Raw genomic sequence first — 18,550 nt, 5'->3', positions numbered from 1 at the left:
TATCAATCTGATTAGCGTTATTATCAATTACCTAATTCCTATCAATGATAACATTCGATTTAGTTTTAGTAGTGTAGTTTTTAACCGTGTTTAATTATGTGTAAGTTATATTTTATGTTTTTAAATATTACCAATATTGTCATGTCTGGCTTGATCATCTAAAAAATAATAATCACCAAACACTTACTATGTCTTAAAAGAATCAAGGTACACATTTGAACATTCTTCTAATTTCTAGTCTAAAGATTAGATATATAAAAAGTTTACTATAAGGTGTGATAGCTGAATCAAATGGAACCTTTTCCAGTCTTCTTACTTGACGAAAACCTCATATAAAAATAAATTTCAGGGCTATTGCTGTTCCTTCTGTCACCGGTTCTGGGGCTGCACATGAAGGAGCCTCCACTACCAGAATCGGCCTCACGTAATGAAGTACCAGAACGATGGCTTGATGTCAAACTCAACCACTTTGATGCCTCCAACACTGATAAGTTTCCAATGGTATGTTTTCGTTTTTCAATCATTTGCGATAATTTTTAATAAATAAAATATTTATAAATTCCAATATCTCTACAATTCAAGATTGTAGTGATTGTTTCATATCACATACTTGTATAAATAGTTAATCATACATCCAGTTTAATAAACCGTCATACATATGTGGGTGACAAATTTTTAAAACGTGATTTTGTCTCCAATTTGAGATATAATTGGATTAATCTTTCAGCGTTACTACTACAACGGTATAAATACTGCACCAACTAATAGCAACGTAGTAATATATGTGGGGGGAGAATGGGAGATCAGCCCTGGATGGGTTTCATCAGGATTGCCCTATGAGATTGCATCTTTAACCGGCAGTGGATTGTTCTATACTGAGCATCGTTTCTATGGGCTAACAAGACCATTCAGGTAATTTAGAATTTATAGTTAAAGGGTTAGGGCTCCGTATTATTTATCATGATGTAAGTACCTATACAATTTATTATTTACTAGCGGACCCCATAGACGTTGTCCTGCGTGATTGAGATATGCAAGCGATTAGGATATTAAACAAAGTATGAAAGTACCGATTGCAGCGCCATATGCTAGGCTAAATCGTTAATCTAAACCAACCAAACGCATAAAAAGAAAATCATTCAAATCGGTCCAGCCGTTTCAGAGGAGTTCAGTGACACACACGTACAGTAAAATTATATATATGTAGGCTATCCAATTTTAAAGCTAGATCAAACTGCACTTGCGTGCAAGTTTGATTTAAATTGATTAAGTAGTTTGGGCGTTCATAGCGGACAAACAAAAAAAGTCCAGGTTTCAAAGTTATAACTATTTGTATAGTTTTGTATATGTGTCACAGCATCAATTGTCATAATAATGTAAATCAAATTATAATTGTCGTATCGTTGAATGCCATTCATTAACTTTGACTTCATGAAACATACATGAGTATTTAGATATCATCAATAATATAATCACAGCGAAGCCGCACTTGTTCCTACTATGCAAATGAATGCAGCAGGAATCGAACCGTGTAACGCCCTCGTTTAGAATACGATTGCGAGGCTGCCGTACACATTGTAGAGTATATTATACTCCCATTTCACAAGATAGAACGTTCTCTGTAGCACAGCTTGCGAGCAACGAACTTGCGAACCTCCTGGCAATGTAACTGCCCGTTTGCCTCCTGTTCCCTAAAAAAAGCTTGTTTCGCTAAATCAAAACTTCACAATCTTGGAAGATTTTTGCTTAAACTACACAATCAAATTAAACGCGTCTTTCGCTTCCATTCTTAACCCAAATGCATTCATCTAAATCGGTATTTCCTTACCTGTTGTAGTAAATTTTCAAAGTAGAAAATAATTATTAAATGACATGCTCTGTGCGTCACTGAATTAAAAAAAGTACTATTGTTCCTAAATCAAGTGTCAATTAAATGAATTATTTCTTTATTATATATTGCAATTTAGTGTAAATTTCTTCCTATTTTATTTTATTGTAGTTTTTGTAACCAAATTCTGAATTATTATTTGAATTCGCTTTACGTGTCCACATGTTTTAAGGACGGCACTATTATTGTTTGAAAAGGTTCACATTTTAATGTGTCTTGGATGAGATGTGGTGGTGACCGACATCTGATAGGAAATAGATCTTATGGTACATTTATACACACACACTCTTGTGCACGAAAATACCTGCTACATGGCTAGTCTTTATACAGATATGTTTCCGCGACAGAATCGGCGGAGAATATTATTGTCGTTAAGATAACAGAGATATTTGACTTGTATACTTGTCAACCTCTTTCGATTAAGGTTAACGACTTGATGACTCAAATGAATATCGTATGAATGTATCACTATATGTATTAGTCATATGCATTAATTGTACTTATATGTGACGGATGTTTTGTTTGTAATTAGCATTTATGCGATAAATTTTAGTTTTAGTTTGGACTTACAATGAATCACAGTCATAAGATGATGTTTCTTTATCTTCAGAGTCGGTGATCCATTTATTTATCCTTTTGGAAAAAGTCATCATTTACAATCAAATCATCATTTTAAATACGTAACAACTGTCCATAGTTTTTTAATACGTAAATACCAGCTTAATAAGCTTTGTTTTTAAATATTGGACGGAGTGCTATCCTTGGGGCAGGTAGATATAATTATTATTAATTCCGAAAAGGAAATTTATAAACTCCACTCTGTCTACGAGTTATTTGAAAAGTATGCTTTTATTTTAAACCTCAAATAAAAGGATCATGGCAAATGAGATTGCTCTAGTTTTTAATTATTCGATGTTTCGGTGTAATGGCAGCCTCCATCGGAACACTATGAGCTATAAACGTTAATTAGTCGGTGCGGATTCCAAATCACGACCTAACACCGTCCCTGCGGAGCTCTATTGGTTATCGGTGTTACACGATAACTGCCTATAACCAGCTATGACTGTGATTACAATAGACAATTTCAGTAGTAAACTTCGACCCTCGATGGAGTTATCCTGTCAGAGGTTAACCACAAGCATGAAATGAATTTTTAATAACCTCGCTTGTGCTGTTCAAAAAACCCCGACAAAAAAGACAGGGATTTAAAAAAAATTGTCCTGATTCCACAGGTATCTTCTAAAATCAAATGCCCATGGAAATCCCCGGTTAATTCGCGAGCCCAAGGTTTTATATATAGTAAATGATGTCTGTTAACAAAACTTTGTAATTGCGTGCGCGAGGTATGTTTCCTGACAATATTTTCCTAACGTGTGAGTAGGTTTCACCCTTAGTGCCTTACTTGACGAACCAGATATGTTTCTATACATGAAGGACCGGGAGCAATGCTGGTCCGTCCTAATCCCTATACTAAAGCGTATTATCCCGGGAATCAGTAATAACGCTAAATGCATTTTACTACTTCCCGCGTTTCAGTCCTTTGAAAATCGAATCTGCCTTTTGACAGAATTTGAAATTTCGGACATGTCAGAATTTCCAGTGATATTTTATTCAAATCCGTCTCATATGTTATTTGTATGTGATAAGAAATGAGTATCATTTGTCATTGGTAAAACCCTAAGTACTTTTCTATAGTTTTAACGATTACAATTATTAATTAGTAGACAATGAGTAAACCGCTATGTGGAACAATACTTATCATTACTTATTAAGAATCCTTTAATTTTAGTTGTTAGAGCACATAAGGATTTTGCATGATTGCTAAGCTATAAAATTAAATTAACTGTAGCCTGTAGAATATTAGCGTGTATGTATGTTGGTAGTCGCACGTGCCAGACAGAATGGCTCGACGCCAGACCATCCGTAACGACCGATAGGGACTGTCTGATGTCTATGAATTATTGCCTTGGACAATGAATTTAACGCATTACGAGTTCAAAATATATAACATATTCGAACTATTATCTTCCTGGTATAGAACAATCACTCTCCAAACCATCAACTATAAAACTAAGTTATCGAATATTTTCTCAAATTGATTAGTTACTATAATAATATATATAGAACTATATTTCTATATAAGCTATTTTTAACGAATAAAACAGGTTTATCTTATTTCTGATTAACATAAATTAAAATAATATATGCAAAGGCTTCTCGACAAACTTATCGAACTTTTTAATTTACTTGCGATTGTGTATAATTTGTACCGGATTTGCAAGGTTTTAAATATTAGATTTTCAGCTGAGAAGGCAAATTAAGACTTTACATATGACCTTTATATTATACGAATTAGGTTTAATTAATTTAGCTGACCGAGTGACCTATGATTCATGAAGTTGCTACATATTGCAAACTAACCACTACCACTACGTAATAAACTAAATTATTATTATATATTTTGAGATGTGTTAACCTAGTGGATTGATGCGATGACCCTTTTCTCAGAGGTCGTGTTTTCGAACTTGCCATTCGTTATATTCGCATGTTCAACTCATTGACTTTAAATTAATACGTGTACCATAGAGCTGATCACGTATCTGTCAAGCATTATTAGTACAGTTTTCTTTTAAACTGTCTCAATGTAATGTGGATACTAAAGTCTTAAGACGTTATTTAAACATTAAGGAATAATTTAATTTAATATTAGAGCTTTAATTAAAATTAAGCCTTTCATTTTATGAATACAACTGCTAGTCTATATAGGATAAAACATTTTTATTTAAAACAAATTTCAGAGACACAAGCCTAACAAACCTGCGTTTTTTGAACGTGGATCAGGCGCTCGGCGATCTTGCTGAATTCATACAACACGTGAAAAGCGAAGACTTTGAAAATGGAAGATTCAGGTATGAATAATTGATATTATATTGTTTTAATAATATATTTATTTATATGTTTATTTTAAGTATATGTTTATTCTTCACAAATAATAGTAATTAATTTATATTCTTATAGAAACGCTCATGGAAAAAATACATATATTCACTCGTCTTAAAAGTCTGTTCTGAGTGACGTCAATTTTTAGTAAATGTAAATTTTTAATAACCAATAGGGACTAACTAAGTACTCAACCTAAATCAAACCAGAATTACCTTTTTAAATTTTAACATTTTGTACATACTATGGAATAGAATAACCGAATATATAGAAAAGATAGAATAGATAGAAAATCATATGAATCGAAGTTATTCGACCCAAAGTTACTCCTTTCAAAATAAATATAAAAGGGGCGAATACTAAGGCGAAATACGCTATATTTGACAACATTGTCATTTACTATAATAAACTATTTATATTTTATTTGCGCAAGTTTCACTGCAATCAAAATATGGAATCATAATTTTAAACACTATGTATATATATAAGCTGAGTTTAACATGCAAAATGCAACTAAAACCAGCATTTAGTAAAAGATTTTTGTTTCAGGTTCATTGAATTATATTAAATTCCAGATAAAAGTACATAAATAGATGCACATATTTTCTCAGGAACGCGTCAGTAGGTCTAGTGGGGTGTTCATACGCTGGCACAATGGCGACCTGGATGCGTGTGGCTTATCCACATCTTGTTAATGTCGCCTTCTCCGATAGTGGACCATTGCATGCGCAAGAGGACTTCCCAGGTAAAAATAAATTGTTATACTGAGTATCCCATGACATAACAATACGGAATAGCATTGAAAATTTAGTTGTTTATCGATTTTTTCGGAATTGTAAATCCATCGACGCGAACGTAGTCCTCGACGTGTTAATATCCAACTGGGTAACTTTTTGGCAATATTTCCTGAATATTCTTGAAAATTGTATCATTCAAATCAATGTACCGTAACAAATAAAATTAAATCCCATTCAATATTATATAATAGGATATTTTAGCGCTTAAGAATCCTTTAAGGCTTTGTAAAGTAAACGTCATTACTCATTCTTTGATAAATATTATGCTCCCAGCTTCAGTCATTATAGGCACTAATCTAGGAAATAATTTTACAGAATATTTAGAGGTAATAACTGAGGCGCTCCGCAACCAAGGTGGTGAGGCGTGCGTGGCTAATATCTCAGAGGCTGTTACACGTATGACGGACATGCTTTATACTACTGAAGGAGCTGCGCAAATCTCTACCATGTTCAAGTAAGTTTCCCCGTTGCTTATACTCAGGTCTCTTTTTTTAACTTGGGGATAGGCATTGCCCATTCTCTGCTGCAACTGCTTAGTGCGAGAGGGCTATCTGGGACTCGCTATTATACTCACTCAAACGCCAATGCACCACCAACAATTGCCATAGGCTGGATGCGGTAATAACAGAGCCTTATCCGCTTCCTGACATTCGAGTATGGGAAGATACTTGAAGTAAAAGCTATGAAGTCCAGAACTAGCAGGGATTGATCAGCATACCAACATGGTCACGTAACTAACGTAACTAGCTATCACTCTATTACAGCACCTGTGCTCCCCTGCAAGCAAACGCAACGTTAGATAGCAGTACATTTTTCTGGTACGGCATAACGGAAACGTTTGCAGTTCTAGTCCAATATGCCATGCCGGGCGACATTGCTAAAGCCTGTGGAGTCATCACTGAAGCGACTGAATGTAAGATCATCTTTAAAATAACGCTATATTTACTGTTTGAAGATATTGTAAATAAATTTTCTTTATTTATTCATAATTTTATTCATAAAGATAAATGATAAAACAATTAGCACGTTTGCTTCATTATACAAAAGTTTTATGTCCAACACATGTTTTGAAAAGAAAATATAAAAAAGTTTTGAATGTTCTGAAAGTGTAATAGTTTTTGACTTTCTTCTCCTCTCGTTCAGATATCTTTTTGACTAAAGGTTGGCTGTTAACTTGAATCTTGCGCTAGTAAACAGCTTCTCGGAGGATGTATTACCGGTCCACTTCCTCAACCAACCTTCTACCAACCTGTCTCTTGCCTTGAATTGTGTCCATTCTTGCACTATCGTGTCGTCTCGATTCGTTGAAGGACTCCAGTTGTTGCGAAGCATGCGACGGTAAAACGAAATTTCAAAATCTTTCTGCGTCTGAGTCTTCTTTAAGAGTCCATGCTTCACAGGCAAAAGAGTCCAACTCTCTATTTGATGTGGCTACACTATAATTATTACTTTTTAATTTACTTTCACGGTGTAGATTACGGATAAAGATTTTTTAATTCATTGGTTTTACAGCGGATCCTGTGCAGCGATTAGCGAATTGGATAAATAGTATGAACGAGGGGTGTATTGAATCGCGGTACTCTGTAGTTGTTGATAATCACCGCAACACTGACTTTGACTCTAAAGATGCCACTAGTAAGTAATTAAATATAATCATTTTACTGGATGCCGAAGATTCAACAGAACGCTTACAATAATCATATGTTTAATATTTACATGAGGCTGCTAGCCTATATTATAATTGCAAATAGTTGTACTAAAGCATTGCGTTGTATGTACATTGATGTATTGAAAACTAATTGCACCACTATACAATGCGATACATACAATCAAACTGAATTGATTGCTTTTCGATTAGTTTTATATACATGATATATATATTTCAACAATCGAATTGTACTATTGTTTATGTACAAACATAATTTAAATCCAATAACTCTTTTATATAAAATAAGTGCCTATGTAACACTTGCTCGTGCGGTGAAGGAAAATATCGCGAGGAATATTTTCCTTCATAAATAAAACAAATTATTTCGATTCAGGCCCAGACGTTAGGAATACTTGTAGCGCCACTGGTGACATATTATTTAAACTAGTGGGCATACTACCTTACCCACTAATTTATCCCCAAAAACCGACAAACATGTTTTGATAAACCTATTACTAGCCTACTACGTAGTGCCTGCCACTAGATTATAACTTCTCGTAAATATACACTGATATTCTGAATAAGACTTTATTACCGTATGTGTTCAGAAGCGTGAAGCGAACGAGTCGCAGTAATCAATCAGATGGTCGGCTACATGCTACAATAAACTAGTGTCAGCGCTCACATGCTACAGCAGCCGGCCAATTAGCATACGTCACTAACTAGACTATGTTACTTTGCTACGTGTTTGCGTAGTAAATTATAAAATGATTGAAAATCGAATTAGCAGACAATTTAAACTCTTACTTATGTCTATTATTTTGTTATGAACATTTTCCGGAAGCTCACATGTAAACTATCCAAATACATTAAAAGCATGTTCATTATTTATTATTCTTGATGTTTACGATATTTTTATGCAGTGCGCCTGTGGACTTATCAGACCTGTGTTGAGTACGGATGGTATCAGACGACGAGTAGCGACAGACAGCCTTTCCTGCAGACTGTGCCATTAGAATACTTCCATCAGATGTGTAAGGATTTCTTCTCAAACAAGTGAGTCGATCGGACAGTAAGCATCATATTTTATTAAATCCCGCAATAAATAACAATGTAATATATTTACTCATTCAAAGCGCACTGTAACTCTTCAAAATGACAGCGCGATTGTAATTTATTAAATTCATATTATTAAATACACATGGAGTATATAATATACAGTGTGAAAAAATCAATCTAATGAAAAAAGCATCGATTTCGTCCCATACTTTTCAAAAAAAATGAAGTTTATATATTGTAAAAAAACGTTGGTATGTAATAAATAGGAATGTTAAGCTTAAATCATAGGCGTTATGTAATTTTGCAATATCTAAATCTCTTAACCACTATAAAAATAGTTCACTATGGAATTCAGTAGGTATTTGCTACTAAATAAATATTTTAATTATTACAAGTACTCAATAGAACGCTTCATACCTTATATTTTTACTTACTTCACAGTGTAAACGAAAGTCTTCTCCGATCGGGCATAGGACGTACCAATCTCTTCTTCGGTGGAAGAACTTTGCCAGACTATGTGGTGTCTGTCACTGGTGGGATTGACCCATGGAGGCCCATGGGCCCTAACGTAACCCACAGCACTCCATTGTCACCTGTCTACTTTGTACCTGATGTATCGCATTGCAGGACAGTGATGTAAGATTGTTGCATTTTATTTACACTTATCTTAAGGAAAACACTTACAAACGCCTTTCTAGAAATGTTATAATAACCCGTAAATTAGAGTCCACTAGCATACTAAAGCCTCTTTCGATTAGTTGATCTTTTCTTAAGGTATAATTCAGACCACACAAACATCGACCCTCTGTCGTTGTGATTTACGATTGGAATCATGTATATATTATAAATATATAATATATTATAAATATATAAGATTTATGTACTTGTTCCATTACTATTAATTTTCCCATTATATTCTTGCACGAGTAGAAAAAGAATTGTATATCGATATTATGTATTACTTTTATGTACTAAAGGTTTTACTAAATAAGTTTGTATTCCCCACTTTACCAGAGGGTCCTTTCCATACATCTTTAGGAGATTGAAATATAATTTCATGACTTGTTTTTCAGGCCCATGGCGAACAGTGAAACTGAGGAAATAAGAGATGTAAAATTAGCAGTAATTGAATACATGGCGTATCACATGACAGGATCACGTACAACAGTTGCGTCCGCGCATGTCTCTGTAGTTACTCCGATAGTGTTATTGCTATCCGTTATAGCATTAATTTTGTAATTTTACTCATAACCATTTTGAAATAAATGTTTAATTTTGTATTTTGTTTAGTGTAGGCTAAAACTTCAAGATGACGTCTACGTGTATTATGTATTTGCCAGAAAGCACATTATTTGGTTTAACTATCGTAAGTCAGTTTCCTGTGATTTTATTTAACAGGAAGCAAACGGTCAGGCTTATCTGATGTTAAATGGTAACGCCACCCATGGACACCTTTAATTCCAGAGGGCTCGCGTTGGCGTTGGCGGCATTTTGTATTATTTTGTTCATACTGTATGTCAAAGTTATAAGAATCCCCGAAATAAAATTTAAAAAGAAATCTATCATGACCCAGTGGAATCATAAAAAGCAACAGTTTTAAATAAAAAACACATAAATAGTTTAACGGTATGTATTTATTGATACGACTAATTAATACATAATTATATTTGTAACATCGAAGCGGTGCGTGTAGGCAACTATACCACAGATTATATTCAAGCTAAACAGATAGAAGCATCTATAAGAAATCGAAACATTTTCAATAAATATATAAAAACTAACAATATTAAGGAATGATTAATAATGATTCCTACACGGCACCCTTTAAGAGTCAACGCAGACTGAGCACTTTAATGGATTCAGATACCACCTAACAATTCTGTAAATGAAGAAATTGTCGTAATTTTAATACAAAAGGCTACTCAATCTGCGCTAAATCAAGAATAAACATTTAAGATATATATTCGAGTTTACAAAATGTTTTACAAAAGCCCAATAGATAAAGCAAACAGGGCGCACATTCTCGTCATCAAAACTGTCAAAAATCTTTATTATTATATTATAAATCAAGTAATAGTAATTTCTATGGTGATTATGGTTTTTAAGTTCAGCGCCATCTAGCGGCACTCCCAAACATGTATCGGAAAAGAAATGTGCGCCGAGCTATAAAGTGTCGAAAATTGGATGGTTTTTGGTGTATAACTAGCCTAAGGTACAAAACATATAATATTTCTCTTGTACATACATATTATGTTACAACTCTATGGCTATCGTTAGACACTTATTATCACCTTACATATATTTCCTATATGCTGTTTCAGTTTTTTCAGAGAAATATTACCAAAAATATTCATTCAATTGTATTAAATTTCAGAATATATAATCGCAAAATGAAACAGCGTATATGGTAATAATGGAAAATACACATTAAACAAAAAACGTCAAGTCAAAAAAATGTGGGTACTTGTTAATTGTAAAGATTTATTAAATGTAATATTTAAAGCATATACTTTACAATATAAAATAGTTTTTTTTATTTCTAGTATTCCTAAAAAGTGGGTATATTGACGTTTATATGAAAAAATGCGTATTTTGATCGGTTTGGACATTAGTATCAGAATATGGCATTAAAGGTATCTCGTGGGCATTTTCTCTTAACTACTACCGACGTAACAAAGTTTTATTCGTGGAATAACAGCCGCTTACTTTTAACATTAAAGTACTATTTTAATATATATCGGAAATGTAATTTACCAAAAAATGCTTAGTGATAAAAATAGCTGAATCTGTGCAAAAACTTTTACGAACAACCAAAATCAATAAAAAAATTCTTAACATAGTATAATTGAATTTAAATTTTAAACACATATAAAAAACCTACTGAAAAAATCAGACAGAAGCTGCTTACGATCAAAATGATTTTGTATTGTCCAATAATACTTTTCGATAAAATATACACGTGGCTGTCAAATAAAATTAAAGATTTATTTACATTACATAACTTAAAATTTGCGAGACAGAAATATTGATTTTCTCTATACAAGTGATCACAATTTACGTATGGAATAAAATAAATTTTTAATACTACTTACAGAAAAAGGTAACAGAAAAAAAATTATTACAAAATATACAATTTCGAATCGCTTTACTCGATATCGGCGATCGATTCAACCCGTTGGGATTTTGATGGAATTGGCCGAGAGATGGCGTTGCACAAAGTCAAAAGACCAGCTTTTTGGTCGAAAGTCAATTTAGTTAATTCGCCAGATGAGATCAGCCTCCGTTACTGGGTTGGTCCTGGAAAAAGAAAAATTATATTTAAAACACGTTTCTCATTGATAACTTTCAAATATAAATCATATTTATTTTCTTTTTATTTGGTTGATTACACACCTGTATTGAATGGTCCACATTATCATTTGGAAACGTCTTGTCTTCACTGACTTTTTTATCTGAAATATATGTACGCTATTATAGAAATATAAAAATATCATGCCTCAAAAATTTTAACTAAATTTTTTTAGTTACTTAAAACAATATTTTTGGTTAAAATTAGCAGATCTATGTCAAGTATGAGAGAAAAATATCACTCTAGATATTTTTATTTACGATGTAACCTGAAATTAAACAAATAACAATAGTCGAAAGATGTGAATCCAGAAATAATTTCTAAAAATAGTTTAGACATAATCCAAATAAATAATGCTGCAGAGAAAGGATAGTCGCTAAAACATTAAAACAAAGTACCATGAGCGAGCCTCTCAGCCCGTTCCCTTGCAGCCGCGAGGCTTGATCTTAAGGAGGCACGATCTTGTTGCAGTGCTGGAAGGGCAGCCACCAGCCGCCCGAGAGACGCCTGTAGACCGCAAGCCACGCCCACTAAGTTCCGAGCCAATTGGGTTTCACCCGTTGCGCTTATTTCTTCCGCTGTAATTATTTGTTCATATATTTTGTGGCACTTTTTTTAAGCACCTCGATGCACTAGTAGTAGTGTAGGACATGAAAAAATTGTGCCGCTTTGGAAGGGATGATTGGCTATGTATATAATATGTTATTTATATAAAATGCAAACATAATGTAGAAAATATAGAGTAAGATCCCAGAGCGTTCTGACATAACTTATTTTCACATGGATGAAACCTTCACGAATTAGTAACGTCTAGTATACTTTAAATACCTGCCTACTTATGGAGCTTGCCCTGTGACATCTGGGCAGGTACCAGGTGAGAAAGGTAACTAAAAATATGAGTTATCTAACTTAAATTTGTATGGCTGAATTTTATATATATATGGACCAGAGCTTTTGGCAGACGCTTTAAAGCTCGACAAAAAATTAATGAAGTTTACTTATTTTGAAATAAGTTATGCCAGAACGCTCTAGGATCTTGGACTAATATAAAACTCACCAAAAGCCGCATCAACGGTAGGCTCCCGCAATTGGTTGTCAACATCAGTCAACAAGTCGAACGACTGATCGACCGACTGAGTTGGGGCCATCTCAGAGAGATGTGACGCGTCACCCGGTCGAGAGTCTTCTACCAGCGTCCAGTTGTCTGCCGATTCTGAAATATTGACTAGGTCATTTCACGAATCGTTACGTCCCGAAACAACTTAAGCTACATACATATATACATAGCTTTAATCTTACTTATGTGAACTCACTATACTCTGATTTTCATTCTGTAGAATTCTGACAACTATCATTTTTTGACATGTCAGATTTTTCAATTTCTATTATTCCATTACAAGTACATGTATATAAGGAATAGACTATGATTAACTATTTAGACATTGACAACGCCCTACGGTGAATTATAATTTTAAGGGTAAATTTGATCAGCGAACTCGCCAGGGAGCAAGCAAAAATAATAAGCGGTACTTATGCTCTACTGGAGGCTAGGACGGTAATAAAAATATTTACCATCATTACGGGGCGTGGCGGAAGGTCGCAATGTCCTACTCCGACATGAGTCGCATCGTCCGCTGCGCGCGCGCACCGCACTCGTCTCACTCAGGGACAGCGCACTGCTTAGCGCTTCGGTCAGTTGATTCGCTGTAAATTTTATAAATCCTTTTTTTAAGGCAAGTGTGAATTCCTTTTAATTTGGAGTAGAGCAAGTATAGTGTTGCTCTCGAAGTACACTGTGGACGTGGTATATCTGTGCATCGTTTTTTCTTATCATATACTGTATTATAAGAAAAAAAAGTAAGTCCAAGTCATTTCGCCGTTTTTTTACGCAAGATTTTCTTATCCTGATAGATTTTTTGATATTCAACACAACCAACGACACACATTCGAAATCTAAAGACCTTTAAAAGCTATTTTAGTCCAGTCTTTAGAATACATTTTAAATAACTCGACTATTAAATTTCGAAGAAAAAATTGATTTTGTTTGTACCCAAGTACGGATAATCGAACGAAAATATCTAAAGAAAAGAATGCATCTGATTATGAATTATACAGTCACAAAAACCGTACATAGCAATATAAAGAAATAGAAAATGAAATTACCTTGTGCTTGCGCAGCCAACAGCAGTTGATGAACGTCCGGTTCACCATTTGATACATCGTTAGGACGAAGGTCTCCACATAAGTCTAGAAAGGTTAAATTATTAGATAAAACTCTAAAGATGATTAAACTGTATTAAATAATAAAGGTCATATAAAAAGTTGTTAAAAGAAATATTTACATTAACGACCACATAGTCGTCGAATTATCTAAAAAATATTTATAAAAAACTGTATGAATTGTTAATTTAACATGTCTTAATAGTTTATAAGTCATGCTTTATAAGACATTTGATGGTTTTTACTTTTACATAACAAGCTGGTAAACACTCGAAATAAAGATTATGTAATATGTTGACAAACAAAAGGTTTTTTTATAGAGCAGGGGACAAACGGGCAGGAGGCTCACCTGATGTTAAGTGATACCGCCGCCCATAATCTTTACCTTTAACCCCCTTTTTAACCTTAAGATAAATACCTAATTACAATATTTTCCTTACCGACTTGTCCCATTGTTTCCGCAACGGCAAGTTCCGCCATGTGGCTGTAGCTTTCGGGAGGAACGCCTAACAACTCGGCTATTACCGCACTTTTCGCTTGTAATGCTTGGGATATCGCCTCGTCAAGGCGTCGGAGACGTTCTTAAATAAATAGTTTATAATTAGTTAAATGTGGGCCATTCAATAGTATACCATCACATCTTTTGATAATAAAAAAAATAAAAAAGAAATAAATAAAGCTTAAAATAGATAATAATCGTTATTTATAGCACTGCCTCTTAAAAATTTGATTAATTTCCTTAATATTAATTTGATAGTTTTCTTTGCTATACGAAAAACAACAATTCGTAGTTAAGATATGCTGAGTAGTACCTTAAGGCTGTAATTTCTGTTTTAACAAATGTAAAGTTAGTAAATATTCGGAAGTTGACTACCATTGATACTTGAATAGCATTTTATCAACTTCATTATTTTTATCACTATCATTTTGTATGTACTGTAAAAAGCATTTTTTAAAATATATATAATTAATATATCATAAAACACAAGGTTTTCAATCCCTTTATTACCTGTGTGAGACAAGACTCTCTGAGCAGTGAGTACGTCGCTAAGAGGCGGACGTACGGTCACAGCCCCGCCCTCTACCAACGCAACTTCACTTTCTGGATCACACACATGCGTCGTTATACGCCCCACTGTTGGTCGCCTTCTGAAGAAAGACATAAATTAGCCAGGTTTTAATTATCAACCATAATCTGCTAAATTTTATAGATTTTATAAAAATACTCTTTACGAGAGTTATTTTACCTCATAGTAGTGATGTTACATATATACATTTTAGTTAATTTTTTTTTTAATATGGCTTTTATTTGTGGCAACTGGGTAGATAATAATTAGAAGCGCGAACCAAATGTCAACTTACACATGTAGATAATAAAAACGTCAAATTTGTAATAAATGTTCCCAGTCGACACCCAGCTTTTATATGTATATATAATATATATATATATATATCTTTTAACAAAGAGTTTCATTTATTTGAATATCCATTTAACACCACCGAACATACTCTAGATTTACTTTTTTTCTAAACAGTAAAGAAATCTTTTCTTTAAAGCGCTTAAATAAAATTTATTTCAACCATATTTTCTATGATGATGATGATGAAACGAACCCTCGCAATAATCAATATTTATTACAGTCTTTCATACCTTTGCTAAAATAATTGTTGCAGCCATGTATCGTAAATATAAATTTTCTTTACTTTTATATAACTGAGTTGTAAAATTATTCCAAATATTTTTTATCAAAACAAAATTTCTTGACTAAAAAACTGTACAAACCTGTGTTTATCTTCCGCATTGTCCGTCTCAACAGATACAGATCTATTCAACCGTTCAGTTTTCTCTTCTCGCTCTAACGAAGCTTTCTCTCTTTCTGGCTCCGCGGAGGCTCTATCATTCGTCTCTTTCTCTCTCTCCTTGTCCTTGTCCCGCACATCGCGGTCGCTGTCACAGGTATCGTCTGGTGGAGCGCTAGACGCCGACTTCTCGGATGCATCAGACGGATTTCTCGATACGTTTATTCCTATAACACATTTCATCGTTATTTATTTTGTCCCTAAAAACGTAAGGAAGTGTTAAAAAAGAACTATATAATAAAATTACATTGAATATACGGGTAAGTCCAAATACATATATATATATATATATATGTATTTGGAGTTACCCGTAAAACTATTTGTTAAAGACATTTATTAATCCGAAAGAAAATTTTAAAGACTGGCTCAAAATTCTTGCTTTCTTGTATTTCACCCAGCAAAAGCACCGGTGCCTAAAGAATAAAAAAATTGTTTTTGTATATAAAAGATTCTAACCAGAGTCATCAGTGGATCTCGTGTGTTGATGTGTAGACGTAAGTGTGGGTTTAGTTTCAGCCAAACGCGATTCTTGTATCAGTCTCACCCATCTGAAATAAATGAATATATATATATATATATATATATAAATCAAATTTTATCTAATCTCCGCCGACATCATTTGACGTTACTATTATTTTTCAAGTAAACATAGTACAGTGCTTAAGTAAATATTATTATTTTTATCAAATAAATATCGCGTGTTGTTCTCACGTGAATGTAAGTGCGTACTCCTATTTCACCATGCCTACTGCTGATTGAGGACTTTTTTAAATTATTATTTACTAATTAATTATTATTTATTAATACTTAAGATGTCACGTAGAACATGGTGTAATGGTTACAGCTCCTTACAAATATCGTGTAAAACCAAAAACTTGGCGATTGAAAGGAGAAGGCTTGATTTGAGAACTTGCAGTTAATGTAAAATTCGAAGCATTTGGTATTTAATATGTATATTTTTAATAACATGCTGAAGTGTACATTGTTTTACCAAAATGATTTTGAATAAAATTTTGAAACGTGGACTCATATGAAAAATTCCTACAAAATTCTTGTATACTGGCACCGTGTCGATCACAGAAAAAATTACTAGCAAAATATGAGGAACCAGGCACGAACAATAGAGTTATGCATTAAATTTGAAAAAAAACTCACGTAGAATATTCGGCTGCAGTGTTGGTGGACAGCTCATGCATTTGAAAGCCGTTGATGTTCATGAGGAAGAATGTATTTCTCATGGCAGCGTTCGGACGGAAAAGAACTTTATCCCTGTTAATTAAAACTTAGATTAACTGAGAATCAATATCTAACTTTATTAATTTAATCAATTTGAACTAAAATGTAGGTATCAAATGAGACAATTTTTGAAATCAATATCTTTGTTTGAAAAGATGAAATCACTTCTGTATAACAATTATATTAAATATTTTGAATTTAAACCAGAAACCAACTAACCACTTGATAAGCGGTGACAGCATTGTATTCTGCGAGGGATGCGCTATGGGCTTCAATAAAAACCTGTCAGCTTCACGCTGTAGGAGAACCAGGCTATCATCCAGCATCAGTGCCTGAAATATTAAATGAAAATAAAAAATCAGAGGTATACAGGTAAGGTGGCCTTGTTTTATAAAGAAAAGTGCAAGCGTACAAATACACATGTCAGAAGTGACTTATTTGTATATTAATCATTACAAATGTAAAAGTCCCAATAGATGATCATGTACCAATATATGATCACTCCATGTATTTGTATATCTATATTTCTCAATGTTTGCACATTATATTACACGTTGTATACGTGCTAATGATAATATAAAAAAATCTAATTATACTGCACAAGTTATGCGTCAGAATTGCCATCTAATATGTAACTATTAACCGAATACATCAACCAATAGCGTTGATATTTTCTCTATCTTCCTTTCTCACTCTCTCAATCGCTCTCTCTCTTTTCTTCGACAAAAACGCTGCACATCTTCGTGATATTCCGTTAAAAATTTACCCTCATGCGCCTAAAGAAGTTTCAATTCAAAAACTTTACTCACAAGAACGGTCATCTTTTTAGTGTCAGTGCGCACAAGTAACTCCCCCTCTATACGAAGCGAGTGATGAGGCAACTCCAGGCGACGTAGCTCCTCCCACTCGGGAGTCATGGGAGCTCGCACTTCCAGCTTACTTTGAATTGTTCTCAATCTGGAATTGTTAATAATTTTATTACGAAGACTACAATTACACAGAGACGAAACGTTCCAAATACTACGAAAATTTGACAGATGTTAATTTGACTTCAAATGTCATGTGTCAGATTTTTATTAAATCGGAGTTGCTACTGTTATTATATTTACTTTTTCAAGTATGACCTTTGGACAATGTATTGTTTTTAGAGCAATTAAGTGTAAATAAAAACGTATTTTCTATGATATATGTATTCTGGCGTAACTTTTCTTGAGAATAAAGTCATGGTGAAAATTTGATACGTTATAATTATTGTCACACCGGAATTCTAAATCAGTAGACGTTAAATTATAACTAATTTAATAACAAACCTATGCTCATTCTCCGAGGTCCGTATAGCAGTATCAACACTATGCAATACATCTTTAGCCGTGTTCAAAGCTTTGCGAAGCTGAGCTATATCTTCTTCGCTCTCTGGGTCATCTTCACTTTGATCTTCTGTCACTGTCTTAAGGATACCTTCTAGCAGTAGTTGGTATTTCGTCAACCTGAAAGAGATTATATATTTGTCAACTGATTCATATCCCACCTGTAAATAACTTATAGAAGTTGTT

General features: G+C 33.6%; 2 protein-coding genes across 4 annotated transcripts in view; one reads left to right on the top strand and one right to left on the bottom strand.

Annotated features, from left to right (window-relative positions):
* On the top strand, positions 1-9,610 carry LOC111001505 (putative serine protease K12H4.7). Its single transcript, XM_022271430.2, has 11 exons — positions 1-100; positions 350-501; positions 728-912; positions 4,687-4,797; positions 5,440-5,573; positions 5,941-6,079; positions 6,390-6,538; positions 7,138-7,260; positions 8,197-8,329; positions 8,774-8,968; positions 9,406-9,610. The coding sequence occupies exons 1-11, from the start codon at positions 97-99 to the stop codon at positions 9,569-9,571; spliced, it is 1,491 nt and encodes a 496-aa protein (XP_022127122.2). The 5' UTR covers positions 1-96; the 3' UTR covers positions 9,572-9,610.
* Positions 9,611-10,779: 1,169 nt separating this feature from the next.
* Positions 10,780-18,550, bottom strand: part of LOC111001504 (rho guanine nucleotide exchange factor 11) — a 114,179-nt gene continuing 106,408 nt past the window's right edge. For all 3 annotated transcript variants that reach the window (XM_045631408.1, XM_045631410.1, XM_045631409.1), the window contains 14 exons: positions 18,308-18,484; positions 17,807-17,954; positions 17,217-17,329; positions 16,917-17,030; positions 16,218-16,309; positions 15,685-15,928; positions 14,911-15,050; positions 14,342-14,482; positions 13,845-13,928; positions 13,254-13,385; positions 12,739-12,894; positions 12,080-12,259; positions 11,726-11,784; positions 10,780-11,629 (listed from right to left, as the gene is read on the bottom strand). In XM_045631408.1, coding sequence (XP_045487364.1) covers positions 11,606-11,629; positions 11,726-11,784; positions 12,080-12,259; positions 12,739-12,894; positions 13,254-13,385; positions 13,845-13,928; positions 14,342-14,482; positions 14,911-15,050; positions 15,685-15,928; positions 16,218-16,309; positions 16,917-17,030; positions 17,217-17,329; positions 17,807-17,954; positions 18,308-18,484 — 1,804 coding nt within the window. In that variant the 3' untranslated portion in view covers positions 10,780-11,605. The remainder of the gene's footprint in view (positions 11,630-11,725; positions 11,785-12,079; positions 12,260-12,738; positions 12,895-13,253; positions 13,386-13,844; positions 13,929-14,341; positions 14,483-14,910; positions 15,051-15,684; positions 15,929-16,217; positions 16,310-16,916; positions 17,031-17,216; positions 17,330-17,806; positions 17,955-18,307; positions 18,485-18,550) is intronic.

The sequence above is a fragment of the Pieris rapae genome, chromosome 15 (genome assembly GCF_905147795.1).
Source record: "Pieris rapae chromosome 15, ilPieRapa1.1, whole genome shotgun sequence".
In the NCBI taxonomy this organism is placed as follows: domain Eukaryota; kingdom Metazoa; phylum Arthropoda; class Insecta; order Lepidoptera; family Pieridae; genus Pieris; species Pieris rapae.
The sequence above is the reverse complement of the archived record's forward strand: the minus strand, read 5'-3'. Positions and strand labels throughout refer to the sequence as shown.

Coding starts and splice junctions, on each gene's coding strand:
- LOC111001505 (XM_022271430.2), top strand. Junction 5,574..5,940: donor TGCGCAAGAGGACTTCCCAG/GTAAAAATAAAT, acceptor ATAATTTTACAG/AATATTTAGAGGTAATAACT. Junction 8,969..9,405: donor TCGCATTGCAGGACAGTGAT/GTAAGATTGTTG, acceptor CTTGTTTTTCAG/GCCCATGGCGAACAGTGAAA.